At 48.2% G+C, this 11,900-nt stretch overlaps 4 protein-coding genes across 5 annotated transcripts; all 4 read right to left on the reverse strand.

Moving 5' to 3' along the window:
- Positions 1-2,755: 2,755 nt before the first annotated feature.
- On the reverse strand, positions 2,756-4,546 carry E1B28_010351 (uncharacterized protein). Its single transcript, XM_043155309.1, has 6 exons — positions 4,106-4,546; positions 4,013-4,054; positions 3,719-3,951; positions 3,589-3,667; positions 3,218-3,519; positions 2,756-3,158 (listed from the first exon to the last, which is right to left on the reverse strand). The coding sequence occupies exons 1-6, from the start codon at positions 4,185-4,187 to the stop codon at positions 2,871-2,873; spliced, it is 1,026 nt and encodes a 341-aa protein (XP_043007775.1). The 5' UTR covers positions 4,188-4,546; the 3' UTR covers positions 2,756-2,870.
- Positions 4,547-5,191: 645 nt separating this feature from the next.
- On the reverse strand, positions 5,192-7,916 carry E1B28_010352 (uncharacterized protein). The gene is made up of 12 exons (XM_043155310.1): positions 7,700-7,916; positions 7,393-7,633; positions 7,261-7,334; positions 6,965-7,210; positions 6,885-6,912; positions 6,501-6,831; positions 6,310-6,444; positions 6,038-6,258; positions 5,953-5,985; positions 5,805-5,895; positions 5,729-5,741; positions 5,192-5,671 (listed from the first exon to the last, which is right to left on the reverse strand). The coding sequence occupies exons 1-12, from the start codon at positions 7,873-7,875 to the stop codon at positions 5,329-5,331; spliced, it is 1,932 nt and encodes a 643-aa protein (XP_043007776.1). The 5' UTR covers positions 7,876-7,916; the 3' UTR covers positions 5,192-5,328.
- A 290-nt stretch (positions 7,917-8,206) lies between these two features.
- On the reverse strand, positions 8,207-9,990 carry E1B28_010353 (uncharacterized protein). The gene is made up of 4 exons (XM_043155311.1): positions 9,717-9,990; positions 9,556-9,662; positions 8,905-9,508; positions 8,207-8,850 (listed from the first exon to the last, which is right to left on the reverse strand). Exons 1-4 carry the CDS (start codon positions 9,948-9,950, stop codon positions 8,458-8,460), a joined length of 1,338 nt encoding a protein of 445 aa, XP_043007777.1. The 5' UTR covers positions 9,951-9,990; the 3' UTR covers positions 8,207-8,457.
- Positions 9,991-10,371: 381 nt separating this feature from the next.
- On the reverse strand, positions 10,372-11,882 carry E1B28_010354 (uncharacterized protein). 2 transcript variants are annotated; one of them, XM_043155312.1, is made up of 7 exons: positions 11,510-11,882; positions 11,427-11,457; positions 11,265-11,376; positions 11,154-11,197; positions 10,938-11,092; positions 10,645-10,866; positions 10,372-10,590 (listed from the first exon to the last, which is right to left on the reverse strand). In XM_043155312.1, exons 1-6 carry the CDS (start codon positions 11,854-11,856, stop codon positions 10,728-10,730), a joined length of 828 nt encoding a protein of 275 aa, XP_043007778.1. In that variant the 5' UTR covers positions 11,857-11,882; the 3' UTR covers positions 10,372-10,590; positions 10,645-10,727. The 2 variants fall into 2 exon arrangements, with proteins under 2 accessions (XP_043007778.1, XP_043007779.1); XM_043155313.1 differs by having other exon boundaries at positions 10,472-10,866; positions 11,154-11,376.
- Positions 11,883-11,900: the final 18 nt, after the last annotated feature.

Genomic DNA, 11,900 nt, shown 5'->3' on the forward strand with positions numbered 1-11,900 from the left:
TTGGTTGGAAACCTTGGCCATTGAGCTTTTGGTCTACTTTCTCGACAAGATGGGGTTAAAATTTGCAAATATTCTTGTTCACTCCGACAATCAAGGGACGATTGGGGCTATGGCAAAGGCTCGTAGCCCAAACATCTTCATTAATCATTCTCTACGATGTATTTACTCCGTCCTCAACCCTCTCTTCATCTCACTACAGATGACTTATGTTGAATCGGCAAAGAACCCGGCTGATCCCCTCTCGCGCGGAGAGTTTGGTGACCCGGCTTCCAAACTACCTCTCCTCTTTGACATACCAGAGGAGCTTCTAACTGTCATCTATTATGATGGATAGCCTCTTCTTTAGCCATCTGTCAGCATGTGCTGACAAGAGTCCCGGGAAACCGCGCATCCCGGTTTCGCTCAAACCACCTCGTTCTGTCTCTCATAGCTCTATTCTCACGGGCATTACTCCGCCATCTTGTAGGTTTTCTGCCTTTCCTGTCCACCCTTAGTCTGACTCTAGCATAGTTTCGTCAACTTCTTTCTTATCCTCAGGGCCATTAACTAATCAAAGTGGTCACCATGTCTTGCCTTGTACGACATTGCTTCTACCTTTAATTTTTCATCTCCTTATATTTCTTAGGCTCTTTTTCAGCTCCCACTACATCTACGTCCTCTCACATCGTTTCAAACGATACCCCACCACAGCCACAAATGCCACGCCCACCAAGGCATGGTAACGAGATCTCATCCAGTCTTTTTCGTCCACTTGTACCTGCTAAAGATCGCATCCACCGGTGGTTTTCTCCTTACTCATTGGTCAAACAAATCGAAGATGGTGCAAAGTACTCTCCCGAGGTGCTCTCTTTTGCTTCAAAAGCCATCGCTGGGGGTATTGTCGATAAAACTAAAGGTACTTATGGTGCTGGCATCCTTCGCTTTCATCAATTTTGCGACGATCTCAAGATCCCAGAGGAGCAGCGCATGCCGGCTGATCCTACCCTCATTCTTGCTTTCATTGGCAAATACGGTATTGGAAAAAAATCTGGCTCTTGTTGTCGTTCTTGGCTATCTGGTCTCCGAGCGTGGCACATCCAACACCAAGCCCCATGGTGTGGCGACGATCCACGTCTTGCTTGGGCACGTGTCACTGCCAATCGAGAGGGCACACACTTACGTCGTGACCCTCGACCACCTGTCTCATACTCTCACCTCAAAGTACTCAAGAACGCTCTGGACCTCAACAAACCTAAGGATGCGGCAATCTGGGCATGTGCAACATGTTCACTATATGGCTGTAGGCGATTAGGAGAAACCACTGTCACCTCATCTAAGGACTTCAATCCCCGTTACCATGCTACTCGCTCCTCTCGCATTGTTTTCAGCTCTCTCAGTGACGGTAACCTCTCATGCTCCATCAGTATTCCCTGGACCAAGTCTACCCGAGAAAAAGGCGGCACCATTTCACTCACACCACGACCTCTTGACACCTATGGCATCTGCCCAGTCGAGGCCTTTCGCAATCATCTCAAAGTCAACAACAATGTTCCTCCTTTCTTTTCGTTATTCGCCTTCACAGATGAAGACAGCTCTCCCTGTCATCTCACCAAAAAAGCTTTTCTAGACACTTGCCGTTCCATTTGGACCTTGGCTGAGCTCTACGACATCATGGGACATAGCTTCCGCATCGGTGGTGCTGTTGAGCTCCTTCTAGCAGGAGTTCCTCCCGAGATCGTTGCCCAAACTGGTGGTTGGACGTCACTCGCGTTCCTTCTTTACTGGCGCCGCGTCGAAGAAATTGTTACAAATTCTACTTATCACGCCTACAAGGCTAATCATAAGCGTATGTCTGACTCAATTGAAACCTACCGTGTATCGCATAGAATACCAAACTCTGTACTGGATTTCGTAGCTGATAGGGACTCATTACTTGATACATTAGATTAGGTATTATCCTTTATATCATCACTGCTAATGTTCAATGTTCAACTCTCAGATTGAGGGCCCTCCCACCCGCTATCCGGTGGGTGTACAGTGCCCTTCTTCGCCTTTGGTCCCTGCACGTCGAGCGGGTGCTCCGTTTGGGGCGTTCAGGTACCTGCTCAGAATGTCTCCACACCGGGTGGGTGGCCAGCCTCCGGCAACCCCACTCTTCTCGTATCTCCCTTTCATCTCTTTCCACCCTTTCCCTCTTCCTCCCGTCCATCGGGAGCACACATCTCATTCCGCGATAAGCTCGAGCTCGTGAGAGATTATCAGAGGATGAGATGACGCGGCAGATGGACGCGCTCGCACTCACTTCTCCTCACGCGTCCATCTCGCCGCTTGCAGCATCATCAAACATCTCTCTCTCGCTCTTCTTCTCGTTTTTCCCTCCCTCCACATCCCTACAACGCTGAAGGTCTGAGGTAATTGACTTGTATTCTTACGAGTTCATCTACCCTTTCTTTGGCGTTCAGGTCTGGTCTGGATCCACGGATTCACGCTGTTTTTGTTCCCGCCTCACCCAGCCCGTGCCCTCCCGGCCAGCCTCCGGCAACCCCACTCTTCTCGTATCTCCCTTTCATCTCTTTCCACCCTTTCCCTCTTCCTCCCGTCCATCGGGAGCACACATCTCATCCGGCGCTCAAGTCAAAATCCGTAAAAATCCAACCAAGTCGGAATTGGTAAGGTATGTATATAGTTCGAGTGGATCTCTATAACGTTGGAGCTCGGAAAGGACCTGAGATCACCGTGACCCCCGCACAACTTGTCTCGACATATATAGAGTAGGCTGTAACCGAGAATGGATGGGGCTAAAGCATTTGTACTAACTTAATAATATTATTGATACATTTAAGGCAGCAGATATGGGTACCCCGTACGGTATAGTTGCAGCATAGCAAGTCCTAGACGGGGGTTTCGTATTTTGGATGGATGGGTAGCTTCCCATCCGAACCACCTCCAGAAATGGCAGAACGCTCGCCCTCTTCAAAATCCGCATATCCAATCGCAAAAGGATCAGGCCTTGTATGCTGATGAAGCTCGTACCCTTCGGTGGTCGGTCTTGAATTCTGTGATTCTCTCATAAACGATATCTGGCCAACGTGGGTATTCTTCGTGGTCCGATTCCAAGTATCGTTGGGACGAGCCTCGCCAGAGGCCACACGCGCGACAAGTAAAGTCGGTACAATTCCCTAGCCATTCGATGTTATTCTCGTGTGCTGAGAGGGAGGCAAGTTAGTAGTCAACTCACCGTGACGCTGGTCCAGAAGGCCGACGCAAACTCCGATGCTGGACCACTTTTCACATAGGCGATCAACGCGAAAAGAGTCGCTATACAATACAACATCGACGACTCGACCAGAACCTCCACTACACCTCGGTAGGTGCGGAAACTACTCGAACCTCCAATCTTCAGGACCTTGTAAACGATGGCGCTCGTGCAGAAAATCGTTGTGGCGAGGGTTGAGGCGTAGAGAGCTGTGGCGTAGTCGACACCCACAGCGCCGAAACTTGTGGATGTGACGGTCTGATAAATCGCAATGATTGAAAAGGCTGGCGTTCGAGAAAATCACCATCAGTATATGCTTAAAACCCTTGAAATGGGGTTGTTTGAATGTTTACCGGTCATCAGCATCGTGGAGATGATAGGAAGGACAATCACCCGCCAACTCTGTCCCCAAACTACCCACGTCCTCCAAATCTAGGTAATACCGTCAGAACCATTTATGAGTATCAGTCAAAATAGACTGACTATAATGCAATCCGCTAGGACTGCGTTCGCATCCGAGACTGACGTTATGCCCGTGAACCACGTTGGATAATCGTTGAGTGCACTCGCGGTTGATTGAGCAGTTTCCCCGTGGGCAATGAAAGCGCGGCGGACATATGCCCAATACGCAGCATTATGGATCGTAGAAAGCACGAAGAGGATTATAATGAGGAGGGCAGTTATGTGCCTTCGTGGGCCGCTTTTATTTCCTGCATCTATTAGGACCACAAGAGTGTTTCAACATGCATGACGGAGAAGAGGGTTCATTGAACATACATATCTTGGAAATCGCTGAAATGACAACCGCGATATGGATACCTGACCACAGTGATTAGTGATGGGATCCCGAGGATATATTTCACAACCCACCTCGCATCAACGACTCAAAGTTGCATGCATTGAAGTAGGCCTCCCGAATTTCCTTGACGAAGACCTCCTCCGTACCGGACATGATACTTTCAGGGCGGAGTCGAGCAGTGAAGGGGAAAGATGGGAGGAAGGGAAGGATGCCAGGTGTTGGTCAGGGTTGTGATATAAAAGTCGGTACTTGTATGCCGCCAAGGAAGTTCTCAGCGCCCGAACTTACAGTATTCAGTACATAGATCGATAGGTAGCTTTTGCAGCGCGCTGTTTTGATTAATTCCGTGTGTGGTGTCAGATCGGGTAATGAGGCGATAGATAGATAGATGGTCGGGTAATGAGTCGACGATTTCGATATGATGTCTTGCGCAAAGTAGAACCCCTTTACCCCTCTACCACATAAAGTTCTTGAGCCTCAAAGGTCCACATTCAAGAGGTATTTCAATGACGGCGTCACAGTGACTGACGATGTACCAGGCGCTAAAAGTTCTTATGATCGGGCGGGGGCTGCGGACCGTCCATCCGTTTCCCTTTTGGCGACTGCCTAAAACAAACCCACCAAGCCGGATGCGCTCGCGCTGTTTTATAGCTACTACTATTTCAGTGGAAGGCAGTTCGAGTAAGAGTGCTGTATGATTATCCCATCCATTGGCCTCGAGGGCCACCGGGTTTGTTGAGGGGAGCCGTCGAGCCCTCTTCATCCTGATTCCTCAGGCCTACTTCCTAGTTGTAATCTTGTACTTGTACTCTTGTTTGCATTGCGAGATCTCTGAACAAACAATGGAGATGAGAATGATATTTATTTATTGGCTACTTTATACTATCTTTGTTGTAATCGGAGTGAATAAACTTGTATCGGTGCATGTGGTGAGTCCAAGAATTTTGACAGGTGTGGCTATAGGTCCATTCTTGCTACAACGACTACCAGTGGGAGGGAGAGCAGGGGTCGCCGAATCGTCGATGGATATCGTACGCGCTCCGCAAGGGGAACGGATGAGCGGTCCGCAACCTCCGCCCGATCATAAGAACTTTATGCACTCAGCATTTTCCATTTTACAGGTCCCTAACTACATGCTTGCCATCGTCAGGTCTATAAGAGCTCACACTGTCCATCGTGAACAATGCACGAACGTGAACTAAGACTCTAATTAAAGGAGCATTGCAATTACATACATAGAAGAAATATTCAAAAAGGTACGATCGTCATCGCACTCGTCCGAATGGTTACAAATCTAGGCGGCCATGAGTTGGGCTGCAATGGATACTGGAGCGTTCTTCTTGGTGTAAACCTTCAAGCCCAAGAACACGGTGTTGAGTTCCGAAGGGTCAGCCATCTTATCTTCCTCAGTCACCGGATTTACAGCGCCCCTGCCTTCAATTTCTTCCTCCCCCTCATTCTCGGCTTCGTCCTCATCTCCGTCACCCTCGCTCCCTGCATTACCTCCGTCAACCACTTCTTCGCCTTCTTCCTCCTCAGTTCCCTGAATCGCGGCTTCTTCGAATCCCTGTTTGATAGCAGAAATGCTACGACCAGCAAGAAAACTGAGAGGGATTGGTAGGTGCATTCCCTCTTCCCTGGAGCGAAAAAAATCGTCAACGTGATCTTCCTGATTGTAGGAAAGAGTTCCTTACTTCCAGTTAAAGTCTTAAACGGAAGGACGAATCCGTTACAATATGTTCGAATCGTTTTGCAAGAATAGGGACTCACTAACTGCCGCTGAGCAGGACTTTGCCTTCTCAGTCAAGACCCGAGTCATATTTCGAGGACTACACTCGCTCATCAATTCTTGCAGATAATCCTTGAACGTGAAACTTCAGTCAAATGAAGATGTTCTTGATCAAGGCCGTTCTCTAACCGAGTCACGAATAATCAGGCGATCCAAGCGCACCTATTTGAACGACGTTGTATCAGAAGAGCATCTGAACCCGCATGAATCTCACATGAACAACATAATTCCCTGCCGCTAGATCGATTTCGAGGTTAACACTCCGTGAGGTGAATCTCGCATGGGAAGATTCGCCGACCGCTTCCTCCTCTCCCTCCTTGAATAAGACGAAGTCAAACCTCCAAGCACATCGACCATTGATCCTTTCAAAGAAACGTTCGTCAAGTTGAGACAGAACGATGATAGCCAAGGAGGACTCTGGGAGGGAGAACGTAACTAGGACCCGTAAGTGGAAAAGCCCGAAGAGGAGGAGAGTTGGGTGCTTACAGGACACATCGCCATAGGACCAAGCCGTAAATAACGGCCTGGTCTTGACCTGCACCCACTGACAGGACATGACCCATGACGGGTCGAACAGAAGGGTACGGTCGATGCTATCCCAACATTCCAGGAAGTCCTTGTCTACGACCGGCGATTTTCCAGTGATATGACAAATAACAAAAGTAAGAGAAGCTTACATTCCATTATAAATTGTCCATCATCCCCAAAGGTATGGCCGATCTCAGACAGAGCCGCTAACCACTCAGGAGTCCATTCTCTGGAACCATCAGACCAAGGACCAGTCCATTCGCCCCTCCCCCAGGGATTGCGAACGATCACGAACCGCTTTCCTCTAACCTCAACGGCGCGCAAGACCGAGTAAGCGTGGCTACCGATTAGACCGTTGATCTTGATTTCTGCTTGACCGCTTCGAGTGCTGTCTAGTGACCGGTAGGAGCAACCAAACAAGCGGTCGGCATTGGCTTTCAGTAATTCTTCCTTCCAGAATTTGTCAATGTCGAGGATGTCCTGGGTAAAGGAAATGAGTGCCGGTATTATATGGGTGCCTTCCGCAAACATACTTTACTAGGGATGTAAGTTGAAACACCACTGTAAAGATTTTAGCGATGGTAACAGTGAATAGTAGGGTGTGGTCATTTACCCAGTGAGGTCTTCGATTGCCTCAGCGACCTGTCCGCCGCACAGGGTGCCGTAGTTTCCGTGTAGCTTCGCGTACGCTTTTTCTAGTAGAGGAACCCATGTCTCTCCCTGAGTACCAGACCTTGCGAAGTACAAACTCTTTCCGTTCTTTCGCGCAGATGCATTGTACAGATCTTTGTCGTTGTGGTAGAGCTGCCTTTCTGCTGTTGACAGCTCCTCAAATTTCGGGATTGAAGTGAACAACAAACTGACCGGATTAGATTGAAGAAGCTGGTTTGATTATGATATGAAACGCACTCGTCAATAATCACGGTCTCCCAAGAGCTGTCTCTGAAGAAGATGAAACCATATACACCGACTTGCTCGTCTCTCTGCAAACGACATCAATATCAAACACCGTTCAAATACTCAAGAGTACAAGGAGCGTACTGCAACACAAAATCGTTCGATGAGACCCTCGGCGGTAGACATCGTCGCCAGGGCAGAGACAAACCAACAATTGCCTATAGCTCCTTGGACCAGATCGTTGGAATTGGCACCATCGATGAAAAATTGTGGATTAGGAAAGATATCAGTGACTCTCTGCACGTCGGAAGGATTAAATTTCTCTTCGCTGCCAATACCATGCAAGCATCTTTCGCGATCGACCTCGGTATCAAATTCTTGATCTCTGGAAACAGCAAACCAATCTTTAAATGAAAGGGGGAGTCTTGTTTAGTCAGAAGAAGCCTCTCACCTGAACTTTCTGTTTTTGGCTCTGCAATCTCTGGCGATTCGTTCGACTCTTTCTTTGCACGAGTTGAGGGCACTCTCAAGCTCGTCGGTGACAAGAAGACCAAGATCCTTCTTCTTCTGGGTGAAAGCTGCCTTTTCACCGTTCTTGTGAGATCTCCTTCTATGCTTCCAGGCCATTGCGACTGAGTGGGGTGGGTGACAGGATAATGATAGAAGACATACCAGGTAATTTAAATCACTGCATCGTGTTCATCAATATATACTTAGACGCCTTGTCACGGAGAACATGGGTTTGACAGCTTGAGCGGTCTGAGCGCGCTGAAGATTAAACGTTAAACGCTGAAAGAGACTCTGGAGAGGTTCCAGGCTTCCAGCGAGGACTTGTATGAGCGCGTCATTGAGAAGTGGAACTTCCGGAGGGGCGCAGATTCACTTAAGATGTTCCTCAAATGTGACTTGAACTTGCCATGACCTCGACGCTTTTCATTCGACGTTTTCACTTATTTTTGGAATGAAGATGATGATGATATCGAGTTGATCCACGTCAGGCTTTTTTTACAACAGCATCGGTCGAGTCGGACGGCTGAACTTCGGCTTCAATGTCCGCCACGTACTGTGCACGATGACTACTGTATCGTCCAACAGTAACAGTAAGATATTGGTAAGCTACCATGCAAGGCAGAAGATGGGAAAAAACTACTATTGAGCTCCTAAAACCGCCGAGGTTTTTTTTTCGTGGAAATATCTCCGAGAACTGAACTATTGGGAACCACGGGTATCCTCTGTAGCTTTCCAGACTTCTAAGCCCCCTTCGCCACCTACTCCAACGAGACCTCTCTTCCAGTCCACACTCAACACTTTCTTATGGCCATCCCAAGTTTTGAAGCTAGTCATAGCGCTCTTTGTGCTTCGAAGATCCCACATTCGAACGACACCATCATAACCACCACTAATTAGGTGATGTGGAGTCGACCCTAAGGCCAAAGATGAAGGTGTTGCGGGATGAGGAAGGGAGCCAAGCGACGACGAGATATTCGATGAATTGTTTGTCCGCACATCGTACAGCGTAATGGTGCGATCCGTTGACGATGCCGCCACGATGTTTCCGTCGGCGGTCAGGGAGAGATCAAGAAATGGTTTCTCAGAGGCTGACTTTCGGAGTAAGTGAGAATAACCAGCCGTATCAGCTAAAGACGATTAACTCACTATTGTCTGAGTACAGACCCCATTCTCAACATCCCACAGCCGAACGGTCGAGTCAAAACCACAGCTATACACTGTATTAGGGCGAGCCTCTCGTCCGAATGTAACACGGGACACCCGAGCAGTATGCGACTTGAGCACTGCCTTGGGGGCTTTTTTTTTTGATTTATTCTCAGAGGCATCCAACTTCCGTCTTCTCTTCCTATCTCTCTCAGCGACCAGGGGCTCTGGTACCTCGTCAGATGTTGGTATCGAAGTGTCCCATAATCCTATTAGCATGTCCCACGAGGAGGTGAGAATGTGAGAACCAGAGTGATCGGAAGCGACAGAGGTGACCGGAGCAGTATGTAGGTGGAGCTTGGCCAACGTTCGGGATTCGCCTTGTTTAGACAGATCAATTGGTAGGGAAACTTCAACCAACTGTGCCGATAAATCTTGCGATGCCGTCGCAACTAGGTATGGTTTCCCTTCGTTGACCGCATCATCGGGACTTGATACAGTACACACAGAAGTGATGGGCGCTGAATGTGCCAGCGTACTAAGCACCACATTTTTAGAGTAATCGAACACACGCAAAATCCCGTCATACGATCCGGTGAGGAAGTAGCTTTAGATAACATGAGCACCACAACACGTCCTTGGCTTGTAACATACCCTTGAATAGAGCAGCTGACAGACGAGACCCAGTCTTCATGAGGGATATCTGTCATTTTTTGTGGCGGCAGGGCGGATTCTATGTATTCCACTTCGAGCGTTTCTTCCTATCCCTTGGACAGTCGGGACCAAAAACATAGAAGAACCCGAAGTTGACGTACCTCACCAACGCCATTCTCAGCGCACCATTCCGCTAAGCTCGTCCTCAAAACTTCTCCTCGAATAAGAAAATCGAAGGGCACAGGTTTGGAAAGCGAGAGTGCTTTGTTCACGAGTTGCGAAAGTTGAAAACGTTTCCAATTCGTTGGAATCAAGTACTTCTGGGTAGGGAGCGGATACGCAGTCTGCGTTGTAAATATGATAGGACATGATGGTCCAGTCGAAGTGGAAGCCATTCTTATGAGGAAGGAAAGGAGAGTCAAGACGCGAAAAAATTGTCACGTTCATTCTGGCAGGGTCACAAATGTTACGATGGAAATAGGGGCCAATTGAAGCTAACTCTCAAAAAACTGCTCAAAGTCCTCCCGCTTGATTCTGATTGTACCGCCTCGAGGCAACGGTGAAACCATTGGCTTTTTCGGAACTGGCTTGGAACTGGCACCACCTTGGCACTTACCCATAAGAGGTATGGACTCCCGGTCACAGTAGCATCGAACTCGACAGTGGCGTAACTAGTAGTTTTCCATCTGGCCATCATAACATGTTGAAGTCCTGTATTAGCTGATAATTCCTATCGCAGCCCATTTCTGAACATTCGCCATGTAGTCTAGATGATCATGATTCCCCGATACCAGAGTCTGCCTTACAAGGGACAAATCATCACGAGAGTATGACATTTCTCGACTCCTCGAAGAAATCTTCTGACTAGAAAAAAGAGCAGAACATTCTGGGCATCTTTCTGATTTACAAACAAACACGAAGAAACGTGAGTAACAGCCTGATGACCTGTCAATTCTGAATTTTTGCGACACTGATGGATGGTTACAGCAGTAGCTGGGCCCGGTGGGTGATCAATATTCAATAGTGTTGCTCTTTCTAAGCGGTCCACTGGGAGTTGCAGTCGTGAATAACTCATTTCTTGACACTCACCTTCCTGTCTCTCCCTGCGAACCCGTACGATCCCACTTGAGTCGGAAGTAACCCACATCCAAAAAGAATAAAACAAAGTCCATTTACGCCGTCCTCAGGACGAAATTTTCTCTGAGCTGCCGAATATCGCTGTCGTTCAAACTCGTGTGCGACTTCAAATACTCTTCAGCGCCGCCGTATTTTTGGCGAATCATATGTAGAGTTGCGGCCATTGTCTCCGGTCTGTAGACGTACGATTGAATGTAGATATAAGAATGATGGATGTGGCTGTAGAAGTGGACGCCGCTGTATACCTTGAGCTACCCATTTTCTGCGCAGCTATCGGGTTCTCTTGGTAGGCTTTGTTTAGCTTGCCAGCCCTTTCCTTTATTAGAGGAATCACTGGCTCTAGCCCGATTGTCGTTAACGAGTAGTCATCAATAATATCCTGGTCATTGACACCAAGAATCTGTCAAGGAAGACGAAACACCCATAAAAAAGCTAGAGACTAAGGCAAACAAGCACCTCACCATGAGAACCAACGCAACAAAGACACCGGTCCTGTCTTTCCCAGCTGAGTGTAGCATTGACGAGCATAAATTGACGTGTAGGGTAGAGAGGTTGAAACCAAGTGCTTTTACCTGTGCAATGAACAAGGCGGGGTTCGTCTGGTTTCTCGATCATGTGTCTGAGGATCTTCTCAAATGCTGGTCCCCCGAGCTCCAGAATCTCAGTGTAAATCCTCATAAACGCCTGTAAATTCATCAAAGACGAGAGCGGGCGGGCCAATGCTCGCATCTTACTTGGATTTCATTGGTTTCAAATTGACTCATACTTTCACAATGCAAGAGGTTAGTGTTGGAGTTTGCAAGGGAGTCGCACCTACAGCTGCTTAATAAGGGTGGCCGGGTCGAGAGATTTATCGTGGTCCCGGGAAACAGGAGCTTTGGTAACTTCTACATTCGGAATTTCGAGGACTTTGGAGCCATAGCCAGCTATTTCGGAGTCGTTTCTAAAATCAAAGGCGCGACGTATCCCGAGTGAAAGAAGCTGCTCTTTGCCTTTCTCAGTGATTCGAGAGGGATCGCCAGACCGATACAGTATGGCGGGTTTGACGCGGACGACCGACTGAGGATCTGATGGTACCGAATAACCACCGACAGCCCGTGTATTGAACAGACCTTCTACGGTGACGAAAGGGGGCTCAGAAAGTCGGTTCTGGTCGGAAGACATGATAGAGGTGGAAGCCGAAATCCGAGTTGGACCCGTGGGACTTC

This window comes from Marasmius oreades, chromosome 6 (genome assembly GCF_018924745.1).
Source record: "Marasmius oreades isolate 03SP1 chromosome 6, whole genome shotgun sequence".
NCBI lineage: Eukaryota > Fungi > Basidiomycota > Agaricomycetes > Agaricales > Marasmiaceae > Marasmius > Marasmius oreades.